Raw genomic sequence first — 19,969 nt, 5'->3', positions numbered from 1 at the left:
GGCTCGTTGGTCTAGGGGTATGATTCTCGCTTCGGGTGCGAGAGGTCCCGGGTTCAAATCCCGGACGAGCCCGTAGTCGAAGGAAGTGCTTTGGTTTCCTTCGTATTTTGGGGGATGTGAGGCCTTTTTAAAAAATATTTTACAAAATCTTTCATCAAAACAAATTAAGCAAGGACATGATGCCAAAAGATGCAAATAAATAATCTCCTCAAACTCGAGGAGAACGGATTGACAGGATACCGGAGCTACGTTTGAAATTCCGCATAACTACATTTATATTTTCGCATTTATATGAGCGTTTATAGTCTGTCCTTTTGATAAAAAAAACACCTTTGTAGCATTCCTTACCACGACTTCTTATTTTGTGCGTAACGAAAGCAGCGGAGTAAACAAAGGAAAAAGGAATAGGCTTCCTTTTTTATTTTTCTTACACTTTGTAGGATGAATTGATCGATAATAAAAAGAGGGAAAAAGTCCCTCACATTGCAGCGTCGCTGGGAAACGAACTGCACTACAGTTGGTGTCACTAAATCCTTCTTCGACGTTTTCTAAAGTTCTGGAGTGAGCCGAAAGCATAACTTCCTATAAAATACTAATTTACGTTTTTTTTTTAAAACAACCCTGTATATTATAGAAAATAATATTTTTTTAAAAAATAGGGCTCGTCCGGGATTTGAACCCGGGACCTCTCGCACCCTAAGCGAGAATCATACCCCTAGACCAACGAGCCAGTCCATAAATTTGCTCTTATTCTTCTTCTGGATCCTAACTTTAGTCGTTGCTTCGTCACTTTATTTGTTCGAAGGAAAACGGTGGTGATTTCCTGGTCATTGTTTCACCACACCAAAGACTGTTTTGTTTTAATATCTGTGCATTTTCTAAAGTCAATAAAATCCCATTCAAAGGCAAATGTTCTTGGGACAGAACGTTATTTGGATTAAGTATAACGCCTGTTGCATACTCGCATTGTATATATATGTACAATGTAATAATGTACTTATTACAACATGGATACGTTTTCTGTTACGGCAAACAGGGTACAAGTTGACCTTCGCACAAGGTCGTGGAAGGTCCGGGAGAGTCCCGGAGGTATCCCGCGTTTGTTTGTTTGTTTGTTTGTTTTAATCTGGAAAACATTCAAATAGAAACAAAGACGTATTTACGGGGTTCTGTGTCAAATTAAGTGAACAGGAGGGTGGAAGAGGATCCCGAAATAATCCGACACATTTTTCATAGTTGTCGTCCTTTAGTGCAGAATTTTATCCAAATATGTCAACGTCAAGAAGGGAGACTTTTTAACTCCCATAACTCCCCGGCCACGCAGGCTTCGCTGGGAACTTCTGGGAGCTGAAGTCCGCCCGTTACTGAGGGTGAAAAATGCTGATCGAGAAGACCCGCCAAAAGTCCTTTGCGCTGGTTACCGAGTAAACACGCCTCTATGCCTAACTTAGAAACGGGAGAGTTGGGTTTTCTGCCAATAACAAGCCGGCCGTCAGGATGATTTGGAACTCGCTTCAAACGCTTATTGTGCAAGAAACATTTGCGTGTTTTCGTGGATCAGCCGCACCGTGGCTTTGCCTCTGCAACTTTTGTCCGGCGGGACTCCTTAGCCTGCTTGCTAAAACCTCTCCCCGCCGTCGGATTTCCAGTTTTTCCCGCAACAATGAATATGAAGTGAGCGCCAGCGTAACAATCTGTAGAGATTCTCAGTCAGCCAGTGACGGTTGTCCCAAAAGTTTTTTTTCTGGAGACAACTGGACTTTCTTGTTTTTTTCTTTGAAGACATTTCGCTTCTCATCCAAGAAGCTGCTTCTACTCTGACAGGATAGTGGGGAATGAAAGGATTTATATGCCTTGCAGACAGCTGGTCATTTACATCCTCTGAAGCCCTTGGAGGTTTATGTGTGTCCCCAAGGTCACCTGAGCAGTGCTCCTGGTTCCTGTAGACTGCAGTTTTTCCTCTGGAAATCCATTTCTATTCCCACACCATTCAAAGGGTGTTCATCCCAAATTGTGTAGCTTAAATTGTCTCAACTCCTACCCTCAAAACGACACTATAGACAACTAGACACACCAAGACAACTAGACACAAGAACAGTTTTTTTCCTGAATGCCATCACTCTGCTAAACTAATAATTCCCTCACCACTGTCAAACTATTCACTAAGGCTGCATTACTATTGCTATTAGTCTTCTCATGGTTCCTATCACCCATCTCCTCCCACTTATGACTCTGTGACTGTAACTTTGTTGCTTGTATCCTTACGATTTATATTGATATTGTTTCCGGATTGCTTATTTGTACCCTATGACTATCATTAAGTGTTGTACCTTATGATTCTTGATGAATTATTTTGTCTTTTTATGTACACATAAGTGTATGTGGAGCATACGCACCGAAGATAAATTCCCTGTGTGTCCAATCACACTTGGCCAGTAAAGAATTCCATCCTATCCTATCCTATTCTAAAAATCTGTAGAGATTCTCAGTCATCCAGGTCACGGTTGTCCCAAAAGTGCTTTTTCAGGAGGCAACTGGACTTTGTTTTTTTCTTTGAAGATGTTTTGCTTCTCATCCAAGAAGCTTCTTCAGCTTTGACTGAAGGATGCAAATGACCAGCTGTCTGCAAGGAATATAAATCCTTCCATTCCCACTATTCTGTCAGAGCTGAAACAGCTTCTTTGGGATCAGCATAACAATGGGAAGGAAAAATAAATGGGTTCAGGCAGAAAGATAGCTGTGATACCAGCAGCAGCAGCCACAGCAACAGCACCAAAGGGTGGTCCCAGGCAGTGGTGGGTTTCAAAAATTGTTCGAACCTACTCTGTGGGTGTGGCCTCCTTTGTGGGAGTGGCTTGCCACCCATGTGACCGGATGGGAGTGGCTTGCCGCCCATGTGACCGGATATGAAGATGCCAACGACACTTGTCAGAACCACCTTAAATTACCTCACACACACCACTGGCATGCATAAGAATATGATGTAAACTTGTTTTTTAAAAGGCATCTTTGGTTTGCGTTAAAACAACTAACACATGCAATGTTCTGATTGCACCACAAATGCAGTAGTCATCCTTACCTTTCACAGAGGCACTGAGTTTTATAAATATGAGCATGATGATGTAGAATAATCATATCCAAGGACCAGTGGTGGGTTTCAAAAAATTTTGGAACCTCTTCTGTAGGTGTGGCCTGCTTTCCGGGTCCACTGGTGGAACCTCTTCTAACCAGTTCGGTAGATTTGATGAACCAGTTCTACCGAATAGGTGCGAACTGGTAGGAACCCACCTCTGGTCCCAGGAAGCCCAAAATCGGATCAGCTTGCCCGCCCACATGCACCATGGCTATTCCTGGTGACTCTTCCTCTCCGCCAGTGCCTTTTCCTCTAAGGAAGGGAGGCCCTTTCCCCCTTGGCAGGGCAGGTCAGGTCTTGCCTACAGTATGTCCCCTTTACCTGCTTGAGCAGTACTGTACTGTAGCAAGCAACCCCCTTGAAATAAAAAAATGGGATCCAAAAATTGGAGCAGGGAATGTAGATGAGGCAACAATCATTGATAAAGACTCCATAGACTTTTAACTATGCACTTTGGAATGGATGCCCTTCGAATGGTATGAATGGATTTCCAGAAAAAAATGCAGACTACAGGAACCATTTGCTTACCTTATTCTACTCAAAAACTGTCTGTTGTTGTCACCTGAGATCAGGAGGGGCAATGTTAGATTGGTTCAGATTTGAGAGTTCCGGATATTATTCTCATTGTGTCAAAGATAAACATCGACCTTGTTGGTACAACTTATTCCCCTACAGGTATGCAATATTAAGTTACAGAGTAAATTAATGATTGTGCCATTGTATGAAATGAACAGGAGTAACTGAAAACCAATAAAGCTGATGTTGTTCTATGTGGATTTGTCTAGCCAATATTTAGCCAAGTCCTTATCTAAGCCCTCCAATATCTAGCTCTTACAAACAGGATATGAAGAGTGATTTTCACTAGTGATTTTTTTCAGATGTATGATTTCAAGAAATTATCCTCCCATTTTAGCTAATGGATAAAAGTATCCATATAGATAAAGCTGAATTGTATGGAGAGTATCTTAAAACATAAGTCTTTGTGGAACCACTATTAGATTTCAATGCAATGTGAGCTGATTACATAAATGGATATACACATTATATGGCAAAAAGACCAAAACATGTGTTTTATCTACAAATGAGTTCTAAAATTGAAACCTTGGAAGAGTTCTCATTGATTTAATAAACAATTTTGGAAGTGTTAACAATCCTATATATTCTTGAATTCTGGAGTAACAGATTAGAAACATGAAAATAAGGATTTCATTGCCTTAAGAAAATAATAATTGTAAAAACAATAAAGGCTGGAGAGAAATAAATAATCTCAGCAGTTATGTTGGACTACCTCTCATAATCTCAGAGCCAGCATGATCAAAGCAAATAGTAGATTATTAGACTACTAGACTTCTGGACAAAATATAATCTGCAACATGAGCAGAAAGCTGGAGCATGGGGTGAAGACAAAAACATAGATTTTTACTTACTATTAGCCAGGTTTAGTAATTAATGTATTGAACTAGGAACTGAAAGTTGCAGGCTCTATCAACCCCTAAGTGACATACTTTTGAATCACAAAGTGATTCATGACTGTAGACACAATAGCCTGGAAGTGAACAAGCTGTGATTGGAAGACTTCTTTAACACAGCAAGCAAGAATAGAGGCTGATTTGCGAAATGCATTTTATTGCTGTTTATTTATTAAAAAAATATAAATATTCATTTTAATCAAATTTATATCTGATCTAGAGTTGCCATCCATAGAAATGTTTTATCATAATTTGGGGGGGGGGTCCTTGTCTCTCAGATATTTACAACTATAAAGGGTTATTCTACAGTAGTAGCTCAAGGTCTGAAATAATAGGAAAATTCCTTCTTTAGAATTAATGAAAGTATCTAAGGTGAAGAAGAAAGAATAGGAGGAATCTTGTATGCCTGTAAAAAGTGGGGTGCATTCTTTTTATGTGTATTCAAAATAACTCAATAAAAATCTAAAATAGATTAGCTTTAAGTTACAAATATAAACAATCACATTAATTATTTTGTTGTAGAAAAAAACAGGACACGCAAGCCAGCTCTTCAGGGAAGGAATAGTTTATTGCGCAGGTCCAGAGACAAAGGCCTGAACCCCGAAGGACATTTTTATAGTCCTTAACTTTTAGCTAAGCCATCTGCTAGATTTTGGATACACCCCCAAGATGCGCCCTTGAATTACAGTAAAATTATGTCTACAGGAAGTAATAATACATAGTCAGCTAACAGCCAACATAGCATACATTTGAGGAAATAAATTGTGTCCTTCAGACAGTTTTTACAGTCAAGCCAGCAGATATATTAAAATAGAGACTTTTGCTACAGCAGCTTTTATGTGCAGACTTCCTAAAAGCGAACATTTGCAATTTCTATATATGAACAGCTAAAGCTTAATATCATGAGACCCTAGTTTGGCACAGGCTTGAGGCCTACTCTGGTTCAGCCTGCTCTTTCAATTTGAAAAATTATTATGTCTATTTGTTATAAAGCATCAAAATCAGAAATGTTGCTATAATAAACCTATGGAATGTGACAGTTATTAAAATATAACATATACAGTATTACTTTTATTGTGAACAAAACTGAAAAAAGATTGAGAGTATGATGGCAAAACTGACTAAAGTTGAGAGTAGCTGTGATAATTTATACTGCAAAAGTATATTGTAGGGTGCAATGGCAAAATTCTTAAAGATAGACATTTAAGTCAATAGTAGGTACTGAATATCTTCATCTGATCATTTTAGTAAGAATACAGTGAAGGAAGGAAGAGCACGTCTAAATAATTTATATTCATGATTATTTTTCTACTATTACAAATCCCACTTTAACAGTGTGTTACATTCCCCTTAATCCACCATTATATCTCAGAGGTTTCTTTAAGAAGAACAGAACAATATACATCCAAAATATTTTGTACTTTGCACTCAATATTGTGCTTATCTGTTTTGTGTTCAATATTCTGTACTTCCACCAATATCTAATAATATATGATTATAGACTGTATGTGGATTATTAAAGACTTGCAAGCAACCCTACGAGTCCTTCCAAATCTGATGGAACTCTAGCTCTGAATAAGATAGAAATTATTGAACACATGGAGTCTGTTATTAATTCATTATTTAATTATTATCTGATCTTGTCCATTTTTAAACTGTGGTTTGCCACTATATCTGTCAAAAAAAAATCAAAGCACAGTTCTTGCCTCCCCACCCTGAAATGTTTGTACTCCACTGAAATAAGGGAAGAAATGTGTAAAGGAAGGAAAGAAAAAATAGAATCATCCTGTGCGATTGTAATTTTATTGAAAATAAATCATTTTGTACTGAAATGAAAAATTTGGACTTTTCATAAGTCATTTCATGCTGCTGAAAAGGCATATCGAATCAGCATTCAGAAAGCCATCTTGTGTGGCTCAAATGTGAAAAGTAGAGCTGAGACAGGATAATGAGCCAGTCTTTTACCTTTTAAAAATCATAATCTTCAATTTACGCTTGGAAATGTATTTTGCCAAATAAGTATCCAATACAGCATCAGACTTGATTATAGTTTGCATAGTATAACAATAAGTGTCTCACCATTATGGCATACATATCACAGAGGTGGGTGATGTACTGTAGCTCCTTCAGAACTCCAAGTAAAAACTGAGCCACTTTCTCTTATGTTAGCAGAGAGAGAAACTATTATGTGCCATCCAATCAAGTCATAAGTAGGTAAGACTTTATTAGCTGAAGAAATCCTGCTTTCTGATTTCCTGTTGTACAAACTACTTTAACATTTATTCATACAATAGAAAACAGTAGATATGATTCTCAGCACTTTTAGTATATTATCCTACCTAACTGCTTCCATAAGTATTTAATTATAATCCAATGATCAATTTATAAGGAATGAGAAATGAGGATGGAAAGAAAACTTCTTATAAGTTCTAGATAGCTGAAGAAAAAAAATCTTCTTTGAGGTCTGGTAGAGTATTCATTATACTATTATAATTATATATATTATATTCTGTAGAATGTCTTTGCCATTTCAGCACATTTCTTGATCCCTCCAATTTGACTCTAGGTGCAATTCAAGGTGCTAGTTATTACTTTCTTGAACTTGAATGATGTCTTTTCTCCAGGACTGTCCATTCTGTTATATCATCTCAAGTTCATTTTTTGATTTATACTATTTAGATGATTTATCAGTCAGTTCCAAACTTCTGTGTGGTTTATGTGGTTGAAATCCCATAAGAGAAGAGGCTGAGTTCAACAGTCATCTATGCCTGCAACTGTTATTTCTTTTTAACTTTTTAGCTGTTTTATCTTTCACTTGCCAATAACCATTACCGTATATACTCGAGTATAGGCCGACCCGAATATAAGCCGAGGCACTAATTTTACCACAAAAAACTGGAAAAGTTATTGACTCGAGTATAAGCCTAGGGTGGGAAATGCAGCAGCTACCGGTAAATTTCAAAAATAAAAATAGATACCAATAATGTTTTTGAATATTTATTTCAAAGAAAAACAGTAAACTAGCGGTGTATTCAATGAAATACTTCACTCACCTCATGATGCTGATGTCCCGCTGTGATGATGATGTCCCGTGCAGCCGCGGGAGCGATGTCCCGCCTCCTATGACACACGGCACAGTGATTCCTATCATTGGATCACTGTACCAGAGGAGGTGGGACATCGCTATGTGGCTGCTTGCCATAACAAGGAGGAGGTGGGACATCGTTGCAGAGCGGCAGGAGGGGGAGGAAGGGGAATCGTAAGACAGCCCTGCATTACATTAGAACGTGAGGAGGGGGGATGGTGTGGTGCGCGCTGCGCGGCAAACTGACACAGAGGGAGGGGAAACTCACAGGGGCACTGGGCCATTCACGAGTGTCACCCAGCGGCATGGCCCCGCCCCTTTTTCTCCTCCATTTCGGGCAAATTTTTCACTGACTCGAGTATAAGCCGAGGCGGCTTTTTTCAGCCCAAAAAGTGGGCTGAAAAACTAGGCTTATACTCGAGTATATACAGTATATTTAACAGCAAACATCTCTAGAATACCAAATTAAAAATCGGACTGCTCATAGTGCTTTTAAGAAGAGTATCTTTTCCTTCATGATTTCCATCTTTAGTTCTGGGTGGGTTGCACTACTCAAGAACCAGTATCTACTCTAGATGACCTCCTGAAATCATAGCTCCCATTCAAAGAGCCAATGGGAGATGTGACCAAGAGGGCTTTGTATACCTTTATATTGCACATCAATTTTGTCCTTTCTTGGATCAGAAAATGTTGTGCAGTGTCACTCATCCTTTGGTCACCTGGTAGATGGATTATGCAATGTGCTGTACATTGGCTTCCCAAAGAATATCTAAACGTCTCAATTGCTCCTAAGTGTGGCAACACAGCCATTGTGAGTATGGCTCATTAAGCCCATGTTACACTTTTATTCCATGAACTGCCTTGCTCTCAATCTGATGCAGTTCAGGGTGCTGATTATTACCTATAAAATTCCACATAGCATGGAGAATATCTGAAAGATTGCATTACACCCAATGTTTTCACCTTCTCATTAAGCCAGGCAGTACAATCCTGCTGATTATATGGTCAGGGATGACCAGGAAGCATGCCTGTTCTGTAGTTACATCTGCCCTCAGGAAAATCCGATCATCTGAACTTAGTTTGGCTCCAGCTCTGCTCACCTTTTTAAAAGCCTTAAAAGCAGACCTGGCTGCTTTTGTGGAATGGGGTTCAGGACAATAATTCAGGCCATATTGTTAGTGCATGGTATCTTTGATAGCCACTTTGTAATTTAGTTAATCACATGTTTATGTTTTTCAATTATATATGATTTTGATGTGTAATATAATCAAGTGTGGGAGAGGTCATACTTTTCCCTTGCCATTTTTTTCCCTCTTGTGAGTCAAGCCTAATTATTTCCTATCCTCCAAAGTCAGACATACACAAAAAGCTTAAATACGGAGCAGATAATTTATGCTAAAATGTTAATTTCATCTATGAAATAGTATTTTCAAATTGTCTTTCCTCCTATAATAACTGCATCATAAATTAGATTGAACCAAAATAACTTCAATGGAACACTGGAATTTATAATATTAAATATTTATATTAAAATCAATGAGGAGAAAGTTTAATGAGAAATAAGGGTTATCCTATTGTACATATCCAATAGTTCTAGCTGAATAACTGTTTATTGCTGTATAACAAGGTTTCAGTTAGCACAATTGGCTACAATCAATGTAAAAAGTATTATTTGACCATACCATAATATTATAAAATTGTTCAAAATTAATTTTGTTTTTTTGCTAGATGCAATACTATTCCCATTTATACAAGGCTTTCCTATCTTGTGGTTCCTCTGAGTGGTTGGCTTGGAATACTTCTAGCTATAATTGCAGTACACCTGAAGGAACACCTAAAAGAATTAGTTTTCCTTAATTACTTATTTCAATTAAGATCTTTATTATATTTTAATAGGCAATATTTACAGTGTTTTGGTTGGGGTGTTTAAGGTTCCACTAGAATATTTATGGATTCTTTTGATGTGGCAAACTAACGTGGTTACCTTTATCACAATTACTGGTTTCTATCTGTTCTGCTTGATTTGAAAGAAGGAAAACAGAAAATTTTTTGAAAGTCTCAAGCTCAACTGTGTGCATTCATTTTGCATCATAGTGCTGTCTATTGCTATACCCACATCCAACACTTAGCAAAGCCTTTAGACACCACAAGTTCCCTATGTTGTGACAGAATATACTTAAAAATAATACTGTAGACATAATTATTGCTTTTTAATCTTCATATTTTGCATTAAAACTATAAGAAACATTATTTTAAAAAATGGAGTGCAAAAGGCAACCTAGCAACACAAAAAATTGCTGAAGTTCTGAAAAAGGATATATTTTGAAGGTGGAAGAAGGAAAGATGATGAAAGAAAAGCAATTTCTTAGCCAATAATTTTAGGGAGAATAAGGAAATGAAAGCTCACCTAAAACTTTAGATATTGTACAAAAAAGAGAAAAGAAGTTGTACACTTGCTGAATGTTAACAGGTAATAAAGAAAAATTAAGCCTTTTCTAACAAAGAAGGTATCACCAGGCAATTCTGAGGGAGAGAACGAAGAGACAATTTTTAGAGGAATATTCGTTTGGAATACATATAATACGTCACCCTCACCCTTAGGTACTTGCAGAAAATCTGGTGAATTTGAATATCCATGAGAAATTCTGAGGAAATATATACCAGATATAGACTAAAGAAGGGCAAATGTTCCCAATTTCAAAGTGTGTGTGAGAGAGAAAGAGAAGGGGGGAGGGGGAGAGGGTCCAAAGATCTTCAGATCAGTAAGCCTGAAATCAACACGTGAGAAGATTCTAGAACAGATCATCATTTCTAAGCACTGTGAAAATAAAGTATTTATTAACATGTCATGGATTTATCAAGAACAAGTCTTGCAAAACTATCCTGATCATATTTCCTTGATTTGGAAACACACACACACAAACAGACAAACACACACATACTGTGGTCACCTTGTTGAGTGTTCCAATCACATTTGAAACACTCAACAACTGGCCTGTATTCATGGTTTTTTGCAGCATTCTGCAGACATGGGAGCAAAATATATGGTTAAAAGTACCTGGCAGCGGCGTTCTTCCCTGGGGGGCTCCGCAGAACATCCCAAGACCAATGCCACTACATCTGTCCTCTTTGGGGACAAGTCCTCTTCAAAAGAATGAGGCCCCGCTGGTCCACCTCACGTTCCTTGGGTTCTAGCCATGGCCCCACGCCGTGGAGCAACTCCAGAGCCCATCCATGAAAACATATGCACGCACACACAGCCTGCACAATTACAGGCCTGGAGAGTGAAGCCTCTACCCAAGCCCGGGCGAATGAGAACAAGTTCTGAAGGCTCCGGGATAAGGGATGGAATCTTCGCCGTAGGCCAGTAAAGCTTCGTCCACCAGAGGCAGCAGGACCAAAGCCCCGCTCCCAACTGGCCTTTCCTCTCTCTGAGGGTGAGGGACACAGCTGCCCCGCTGCCTCTGGCTTCCTTCCGAGAGTCTCCACTCTCCGGCGCTGTAATTGTGCAGGCTGTGCGTGCGCAGTTATGTTTTCCATGGGGGTGACGGATGGGCTCCGGAATCGCTCCATGCCTTGGAAAACATAGGTGCGTGCGGGCAGTGGGGCAGCCAGGACAAGGGAGTGCAACCCACGCGGATTGTTCAAACAGCAAAAGAAGGGACAGGAGAGGAGTTCGGCTGTTTGAAAAGCCCCGCTTGGAACTCCTCTCCTGTTCCTTCTTTTGCTGTCTGTACATGCAGTGCGGGTCGCACTCCCTTGTCTTTCATAGCCACCTCGTTTCCAATTGGGGTGGGGATCCATGGAGAGGGACGGAAAAAATCAATTTCTTCCCCCCTCCCCCAATTGGAAACGAGGTGGCTGTGAAAGAAAAGGGAGCGCAACCCGCACGGCTTGTTCAAACAGCAAAAGAAAGGGACAGAAGAGGAGTTCGGCTGTTTGAAAAGCCCCACTTGGAACTCCTCTCCTGTTCCTTCTTTTGCTGTCTGTACATGCCGAGCCGGTCACGCTGCCTTGTCTTTCATAGCCACCTCATTTCCAATTGGGAAGGAGATCCATGGAAAGGGACAAAAAAAGATCAATTCCCCTCCCCTATTGGAAATTGGGCAGCTTGAAAGACAAGGGAGCACAACCCGGCTATGAAAGACAAGGCAGCGCCACCAAAGGACCTTCCCGGAGTTGCTTTTCTGAGCCGGGTATACAGGGCCGGGGGCGGGCCAGGCGTTCCGGAACTTACTTCCAGGTCCGTTGACCAACCGGTTCGCGAGGACCGGTGAGGACTGGCAGCAACCTACCTCTGATGTATGATCAATAAATGCATGGCTGACTTCAGAATCATGCACAAGGATTGGCAGCAGAGGTGGGTTCCTACCTATTCGGTCTGGTTCGGCTGAATAGGTTGGAAAAATCTGGTGTACTTTTCCAAACTGGTAGTAATGGCAGCCTGGCCATGCCCCCAAACCGGTCCCTCATTAGCCGCTCGCTTGCCTCGCCCTGCCCAGTCTCTGCTCTGTGGCTTGCCTGCCTGAAGCGCTGTGCCCCTGATCTGTCTGCCAGGTAAGCCTGAGAGTTGTGTCTCATCATTCCCCTTTTCTTCTCAGTCCTGCAAAACCAGAAATCTCCCCCCTCCAAGCAGCAACTGAGACTGTGCAGGTGGCCAGGCGCTGCTGCTGCTGGAGCTGCATTGCCCTGCTGAGTGCAGGGACTTCTGCCCCTGCCGTTCTCTGCAGCTGGCGGAGCCCCACATGCACCTCTTCGAGCTGCTGGGCTTTTTGAAGCAGTACACCACCCACACCCTCCGCCACCCGTTCTGCACGGAGTCAATGCAGAGATTGTGGGAAGAGGGACCAGGTAGTAACCTTGTTCTCTGCTTGTGGGCCAGAAAGAGAAGCTGCCTGTGAGGAAGCCCATGAAACAAAATAAAGGTGCTCTGGGGATCCCCCCCAAAAGACAGCGAAGAGTCCCAGCCTGGTGCATGTCCCCCCTCAAAACGTTTTGCCACCACTTTGGTGGGCGTGGGTTGGTGGGGGGAAGTCATGTGACTGTGCACAAGTGATGTCAAGTTGGCCATGCCCACTCAGTCACATACCCATCTAGCCACACCCACCAAACCGGTAGTAAACATTTTTTGAAACCCACCCATTGGCAGTGACTCAAATTACTCCCTGGAGTGGTACCTTTCTCTTTCCTGGGTGGGTTGTAGGTGAGACTAGGCAGCCATCTTTTCCAAGACAGCTTAATCTTGATTCCTGTACTCAAGAGTGAGTTGACTGGAGAACTTAAATAGGGCATTACAACTATATGATTCTAACCAAATATCTATATTAAAAAGAATAAGTAGAAATATGCTTCTTAAAGTAGCATCTTTGCTTGAGAACTTGACTTAAATCAACAATGTACCCAAAACTATAACACTTCATTTCTAATACCTGTCATAATGGAAATATTTAAACATACTTTTTTTTTCAAACACTTTCCTACCTTTTAATGGGAGAAAACAGCCAATTACTCACTTGCCTGTATCTGACATCAAACAAGGAAAATTGGTTAAGAATGCTTTGAAATTAATGTGAAAAAATGGCTCCTGTTCATTTTTATATGAGGAATTATCTCAGAACGAGGTGATAAGTAGGCTTGAACAGAATACATACTTTCAACCTCTGGATTTATAACTGGGATGCCAAAGAAGGAAATAGCTGTCGGAGAAAAAGCCACGAAATCACTACCATGCTACTGCCACCTGGGCCACTGCCAGACCAGGAGGGGTGGAACGGGGAGAAAGCGAATCCTGCTGCAATAGTAGAGAATACAACAAAAAGCGCCTAAATAGCTCCTTATCACGTGTCAGCCCCCCAACGAAGGCGAGGCCGTGCTTTTCTAACAACTCCCCCCAAGCGAGAGTGGCAGCTGGCATTCCCAACCACTGTCCACCAAGAGAAGCGAAAGGCAGAGCCTCGCGAAAAGGAGACGTGGGATTCAGGAGGTGTGCGTGATTGACAAGGGCGCAGCTCAATAGGCGTGCGGCAGTCCCCCTCAGCTCTTCCACCCCTCTCCAACCATGGGCGGGGGTGGAACAATGGGAGGAAAAGGAGATGGAAGCAGGAAAATGGCAGCGGCGTTGGCAGCGGCGGCTTTAGCGGCATCTCCGGGCAGCGGCGTCTCGCGGCAGGGCTCGCCGTCCCCAGCCTGCTTCCCCGCGCTGCTCCTGCTTGCGGCTCTGTCGTCCCTGCGTGAGTCCGAGGCTTGTCGTATTGGGCGCTGTGCAGCTGGGGGGGAAACGGAGGTGGGAGGGAGCGCAGGAGGAAGGAGAGGCTACTTCCTCCTCGGGAGACCCGCCGCCCTCTTAGCCAGACCTGGCGTGGGCCGGAGGTGGAGGAGGAAGAGCAGCTCTCCGCCAGCGCTAGTTTGCGCCTGGAGTGCATGGGGAGGAAAAGAAGAGAGCCAGGCTGACCGCTGGGCAAAAGGCGAAGGAGCGGAGGGCAATGCTGCTTTTGTGGGATGGACGTGAGGGCTGGATAGGAGCTGTAAGCAACCCACCCGCTCCAGTAATATATTGACAGGGTGCCTCGTTTGCTTCCTTGTACATGAAGAGGGTGTCTATGGGGGGAGAGAGAGATAAATGTACGTGTCAGAAAGGATGATAGTGCCTGGACATTTTAATCGCTTTGCAAAACAATCTAGAACTGACCCTACTACAGAGGCGCAGGTGTTCTGTCTGTCTGTCTGTCTGTCTCTCTCTCTCTCGCACACACAAACACACGCACACAGTTGCCCCGTTTGGAATGCCCTGCCTACACTCTATTCTTGTTGTGATCGTGTCAATTGTACAAATAACGGGGATGTTCTGATTGAGGAAAGAATCAGAATCACTCAGCTCATACACATTATGTTAGACCTGAACATCAGTTTTAGGAATTGGTTCCTATAACATTTGCAGCTGTTTTTCCGCTGAAAGCAAACATGATTCATATGTTACCAGAAAGAGGATGTTGCTTAGCTGAAAATAGGTTTATCCAAATGATATGATCTCCTTGAAGCCACTAGTATGCTAATCTGTGCTCAGGCAACAGTGTAATTGGAAATATTCTATCTTGATGCTCCCATTTCTCTCTCATAATCAATATAGGTAATATATGCAAAACTCATAACATGCAAAAGAACAACTAACAACATTAAAACGATTTTATAAATCCAACCTATCCCTTAATTGTGGCAAAGTGATATATTTCTACAAATTAATTTATATATTACCTCTTCCTTTCCCAGTCTGGTGCCAAGATCGACAATATTTCTGTAGCCTGAAGCAATATTAGCAGTATGAAGGTGGCATTATTCCCTACTTCTGAGTTTTATTACCATGAAATTTTTACATGAAATCAGCATTTCATATTTGATGTACTCTATATGTTACACAGCAAATAGAACAGTAGTAAAATTGTGTAGCATTTATCATTTAATATGAGTGCTAGTTATTTTTCATGTGTAATGTGGATATAAGTCAAGCTAATACTAAGATTCAATCAGTGTGGTATTTAATATTGTGTTCGTTTGAAACTTATTAATATTTTATTCTGATGATACCATACTTACATTTTTAAAAAGTAATTGGAAAGATTATATCAGTTGAAAATATTGTTTCATTTTCAAGTTCCATACTTTATATTACAGTAGTTACAAAAGGTGTTGTAAGACTTATAAATTTGTGCTATATATTTATCAGAAGTGAGATTTTCCCACAATTAGATCATCAAAGAAAGAAAAAAAAACTAATGGCAATTCTAATGAGATTAGCAGTAGTTAAAACAAATGCAAGTTTTGTTATGGTTTATTGCAACTTTGTGTCCCAGAGGGAAATGTGAAGAGGGATGAATTCCCCACCTTTTTTGTATATGGCATGTTTTATGCCCAAGTAGACTTGTGTCTCTCAGAGAGTTTAGTTTTAGAACAGTGGGCCCCAACCTTTTGGGCACCAGAGGTTTGGTGGAGAGAAGTTTTTCCACGACCGGAGGAAGCATGGTTTAGTGTGCTGCCTGCATCCTGCAGACGGTACTTCACTTGTTTGCATGGGCCGTTTTGGGCATGCCATGCCAGGAGTCCTGGGGTTGGGGACCCTTGTTTTAGAATATGAAGTACTATATTTATTTTCTTCTTCCCCTTTCTGCTTAGCATTTTGTTTATATATTTGTCTATTTCTTTTTTACTGGCACAGCAAATCCAGAGTATTTTAAAACTGAATTCATTATTTAAAACCTGAGTTGAATGTTGAACTGATGGGCTTAGGACTCGATTCAAAAATCTACTTAGAGACCTTATCCCTTAAATAGAAACTGACAGGTCTGGTTCCATTGTAACCCTAAGCTAAAATGTGCCTTTTTAATTTTTGTTTAGCACAGTTATCCAAAACTGTGATATGTAGTTGGAACCATCTATACATCAGAGTAAGCCAAAGGGAAACAATATTTCACTTTAGCATTGGAGGTTATGCTTTGGATACAACTTATTCCAAAATGGAAAGGTTTTTTTCCCCTTTATTTCTGAATTTCATCAAAATATTTCTTCTCATATTGCACTTATTGAATAAACATCTTATTTTCTTCCATGAAACCAATATTTTTAAAAGATAACTGAAAATAAAAGCATTAGTTAGTAGTCAAATTTGTGCATCCACAAAGCATTCCTTTAAAAACTTCAATGTAATGGGGGAAAGACCTTAGGATTATTGTTTACACACAGTTCTGGAGGAATAAGAAATTGGCTGCATTTTAAAATTGGCTGTATTTTTAAATCTAGACTTGCTTTTTGTCTTACATTAAACTGGTTAGATAATAGCGATTTCTCAAAAATATAAACCTAGCTGTTGCTGTTACACATGTTGAGACAAGAAAAAATTATCCATGAAGCAACAATTAAGTGTGTTCATGTTTGTTCTGTCTACGTCTTCTATTATAAGTAGGATAATTTGACTAGAACCAAAAATAGTTCCTTTCAGATCAGTTCTGCAAGTTGAACTGGGCAGATATTAATAGGAAAATGAAATAATGCTCCAGATGGTTGCCTACAAGGCAACCTATTATCTTTCAAGTATTCAGATATAAACCACTGTCATTTTGGCCAGCAAGGAAGAACTAGAAGTTATTATCCATACCATTTGGAGAATCCCATAGTAGCAACTTATGACAGAGTTATTAATCCAAGTAGTGTCTGGCTAAATTGGTAGCATTACATTACAAAGTCAACAAATTCTACTCAAGTTTTTGAGTTGGTGAGGTACTGGATGCTTACAGAACTGATGCTTACTTCTGATTAAAATAGGACAGATGAAAGCAATTGTTGAATGAATATAGAGATAATCACACTGATAAAACACAGTGTTAGTTATCCTTTACCCAGATAAGTGAGATATTCCACTATTTTGGGGCAGGGGGGCTGTTCTTGCTCACACTTAATATGAGTTATCTTTGATGACTCTTTGTTTATACCCATACAGATCAAAAATATATTGTGCAAGTTATATGGCTACCTGCTTATGCCAAACTGTTTAAAATTATTATCTGACTTTCACAATGTTATCATTTTCAATGTTCAACTAGACTCTTTTAAACTCTAAGCATACGTTACAGTTTTTCAATAGTAGATCAAAGGCGTATGGAGTATTCTTTAACAAACAAAATATAATAAGTTAACATATTTTCAATTTCTTTCAATTCTCATTGTAGTGTCAAGTAGCATGTGACCATCTAGATGCTTTGAACTCAAATTTAGATTAACCCTTGCAAGCCTGTCAATACCAATTATTATGCTGTTGGGTTCCTTCTTACTAGAAGCAAATGCAGAAAAGAAACACCCTTTATTGAAACCAGAAACTAAGCAACTTAATGCATCTTAAAGATGGCTAATGGCAAGGAAGTTTAGTTCAAACTATTTATTTGGCTTGAGTCACGCTAGTATTAATCTCTGGATTAATTCAATATAGTATGATAATCAAAATAGATTGCCTCTAATATTTACTTTTTTGTTGACTAAACTCCAATGCTGGAGTAACAGAGTTGTTGAATGATTATTGTCAAAACCCTGTTTTACAAAATCTTGGTATATAATTTAGAAAACACTTTCATTATTCCAATTTGATTAGTGTGGTATGCACTTTGTGTATTTTATGCTGTGACTCTTTCAAAAGGCTTTGGCAATGTGAAATCCCAAAAATGATGAGATCGAGTGTTGCTCTTTACTATGTTCTGGCATTATTAAAATTGGTAAATATTGTCAGGTGGCCTAGAATAATCGGTGGTGATTCTGTGTACCAACCTCTTATAAGCAGATTTTGATGATTACTTTCATCAGGAATATTATTTTAAGTTGATTTGCCTGCGTGTTTGATCAAAATCTGAAACAGCCTTGAATTAAAGCACAATGCTGTAATATCTATTAGCTGTGAACATTATGAATTATCCTGTGAAAGTCAGGAAACATCAACAGTGTTAAAAGAGGGATATTCATGGTACTGCTTCAGAGTAATCATAAACTATGATTTCATCGTCTGAAAAGAATAATATCAGCCAGCTTTCCCAGTTTGGTGCTCAATGGTGTTGTGCTGTAATTTTCTTATCTATTCTGGCCAACCGAGTTGTTCCAACTCATCCTGAATATAGTAGTTTTAAGAAGATGTTTCAAGCTAATGTTTTCTGGGAATTTAAACTTCAAATTCTTAAAAATCGGCACACAAATGTCAACATATAGAGATGTTCACACAAAGTTTAAAGCCTAATTTGTGTACTAATCTGCAATGTTAGCATGTTGTTTGTTTTGGTTTACTCATTGGTGTTCCCTGGTTAGGAAAATTTAATGACATTTTTTTGAAACTAAAATGATCTCTGAGAACATGTGTAAATAATGCACACGTTTTAGGATATTGAGATCCTGTAAATATGATTCTGAAATTGTTGTTTTCTTAAGCTTCCCCTGGGTGGAGTTTTTCAGAGTAAACACTGGTATTGTTCCCCCCTCCCCTCTAATTTCAGAACCTTAATGTTGCATTGAAACATTTTGTTACATTGTTTTTCAGAGGAAGTTGACTGGATACTGAAACAATTGCTTTCTCTAGTTGTGTGTGTGGTGTTTTGATTCTATAGAATTATCATTAGAAAACATTGTTGGATGTTGCAACATGTTTCTGGAGAAGGATTAACAGTTTCTAACTTTGTTGCTAGATTTTCTTCAATATTTTAGAAACAGTATTTCATGGAATACTGTTGTTTGTAAAACAGCAACAAACACCAAAACATTTTAGGTGGCTCCTTATCAAAATCCAAATCTAAAATTTGAAACTATATTCAGGTCTTTTTTTTAGAAAGTGTAAGCCTTTGATTCATATAGTCTCGTGGTTTGACAAAATGTGAGGATTCTTCCCAAAGAACGCCAAATGTCTAATTGAAATGTCCATATATATTTTCCCTGTTTGATTTTTTAGACTGGTATGCATTCATTGAATGGTTCCCCCCCCCCCTTTATCTCCAAGTATGTCACTAGATGGCTATAGTTTTTGAAAGAAAAATAGCATTGTATTTGTTTCAGATTGCTGATTTAAAGAACACCAGTATTCAATATTGATATTTCCATTCTGACAATATTTAAAGATTTAATATTGAGATTTAAACCTAGCTCTTAGTATATAATGATGTAGGTCTCCAATGTTTTTTTAAACAGTTTTTAACTGATGAAGAAGTGACATATTTGTTTTTTTCAGAGGTACCAAAAAACCCAAGATTCTTTGGATTATAGAAAGAAAACTGTAATATGATCAGGTCTATTTGAATCATAATTGACTAGAACCACACATCATGCTAATTATAATTCATTTTTACATGGCAAATTTTGGAAATTGCCATTGTATAATGGCATTAGACATGTTCAACACTTTCTACCAGCCAGCTGTGAAAGCAGATTAAAAAAAAAAAGGATGAAACTGTGTTTGATAGAAGTGTAGTCAAAAAATAGAATATATGTAGCTCAGGGCTTAACTGTGGAGTCCTTGGTGTTCTCTGAGCTTGATTGTTTGCATGAGACATTCTATTACTTGACTAGGTAATATCATCAGTGCTGCAAACCAAGCACTCTCTAGTCACAAGCCATCCAATTTGAATACCTAGAGCAGCGATGGCGAACCTTTTTTGGCTTGCGTGCCATAAATGGGGGGAGTGCAGGGGGGTCGTGTGCAGACGTGCTGCACCCATAATGCAATGCGTGACCCCCCCCAGTGCACATGCATGCACTACAGCGCTCCCC

General features: G+C 39.6%; 1 protein-coding gene and 2 non-coding genes across 3 annotated transcripts in view; 2 read left to right on the top strand and 1 right to left on the bottom strand.

Moving 5' to 3' along the window:
* Positions 1-72, top strand: TRNAP-CGG. The gene has a single exon. It is a non-coding gene; the product is annotated as a tRNA-Pro (tRNA).
* A 586-nt stretch (positions 73-658) lies between these two features.
* Positions 659-730, bottom strand: TRNAP-AGG. The gene has a single exon. It is a non-coding gene; the product is annotated as a tRNA-Pro (tRNA).
* Positions 731-12,137: 11,407 nt separating this feature from the next.
* The window catches only part of MPZL1 (myelin protein zero like 1), a 33,240-nt gene continuing 25,408 nt past the window's right edge, over positions 12,138-19,969 (top strand). The window contains 2 exon segments of the mRNA XM_032219789.1: positions 12,138-12,244; positions 13,583-13,917. Coding sequence (XP_032075680.1) covers positions 12,138-12,244; positions 13,583-13,917 — 442 coding nt within the window.

Source organism: Thamnophis elegans, chromosome 6 (assembly GCF_009769535.1).
Source record: "Thamnophis elegans isolate rThaEle1 chromosome 6, rThaEle1.pri, whole genome shotgun sequence".
Taxonomy (NCBI): domain Eukaryota; kingdom Metazoa; phylum Chordata; class Lepidosauria; order Squamata; family Colubridae; genus Thamnophis; species Thamnophis elegans.
This window is presented reverse-complemented; position numbering and strand designations above follow the sequence as displayed.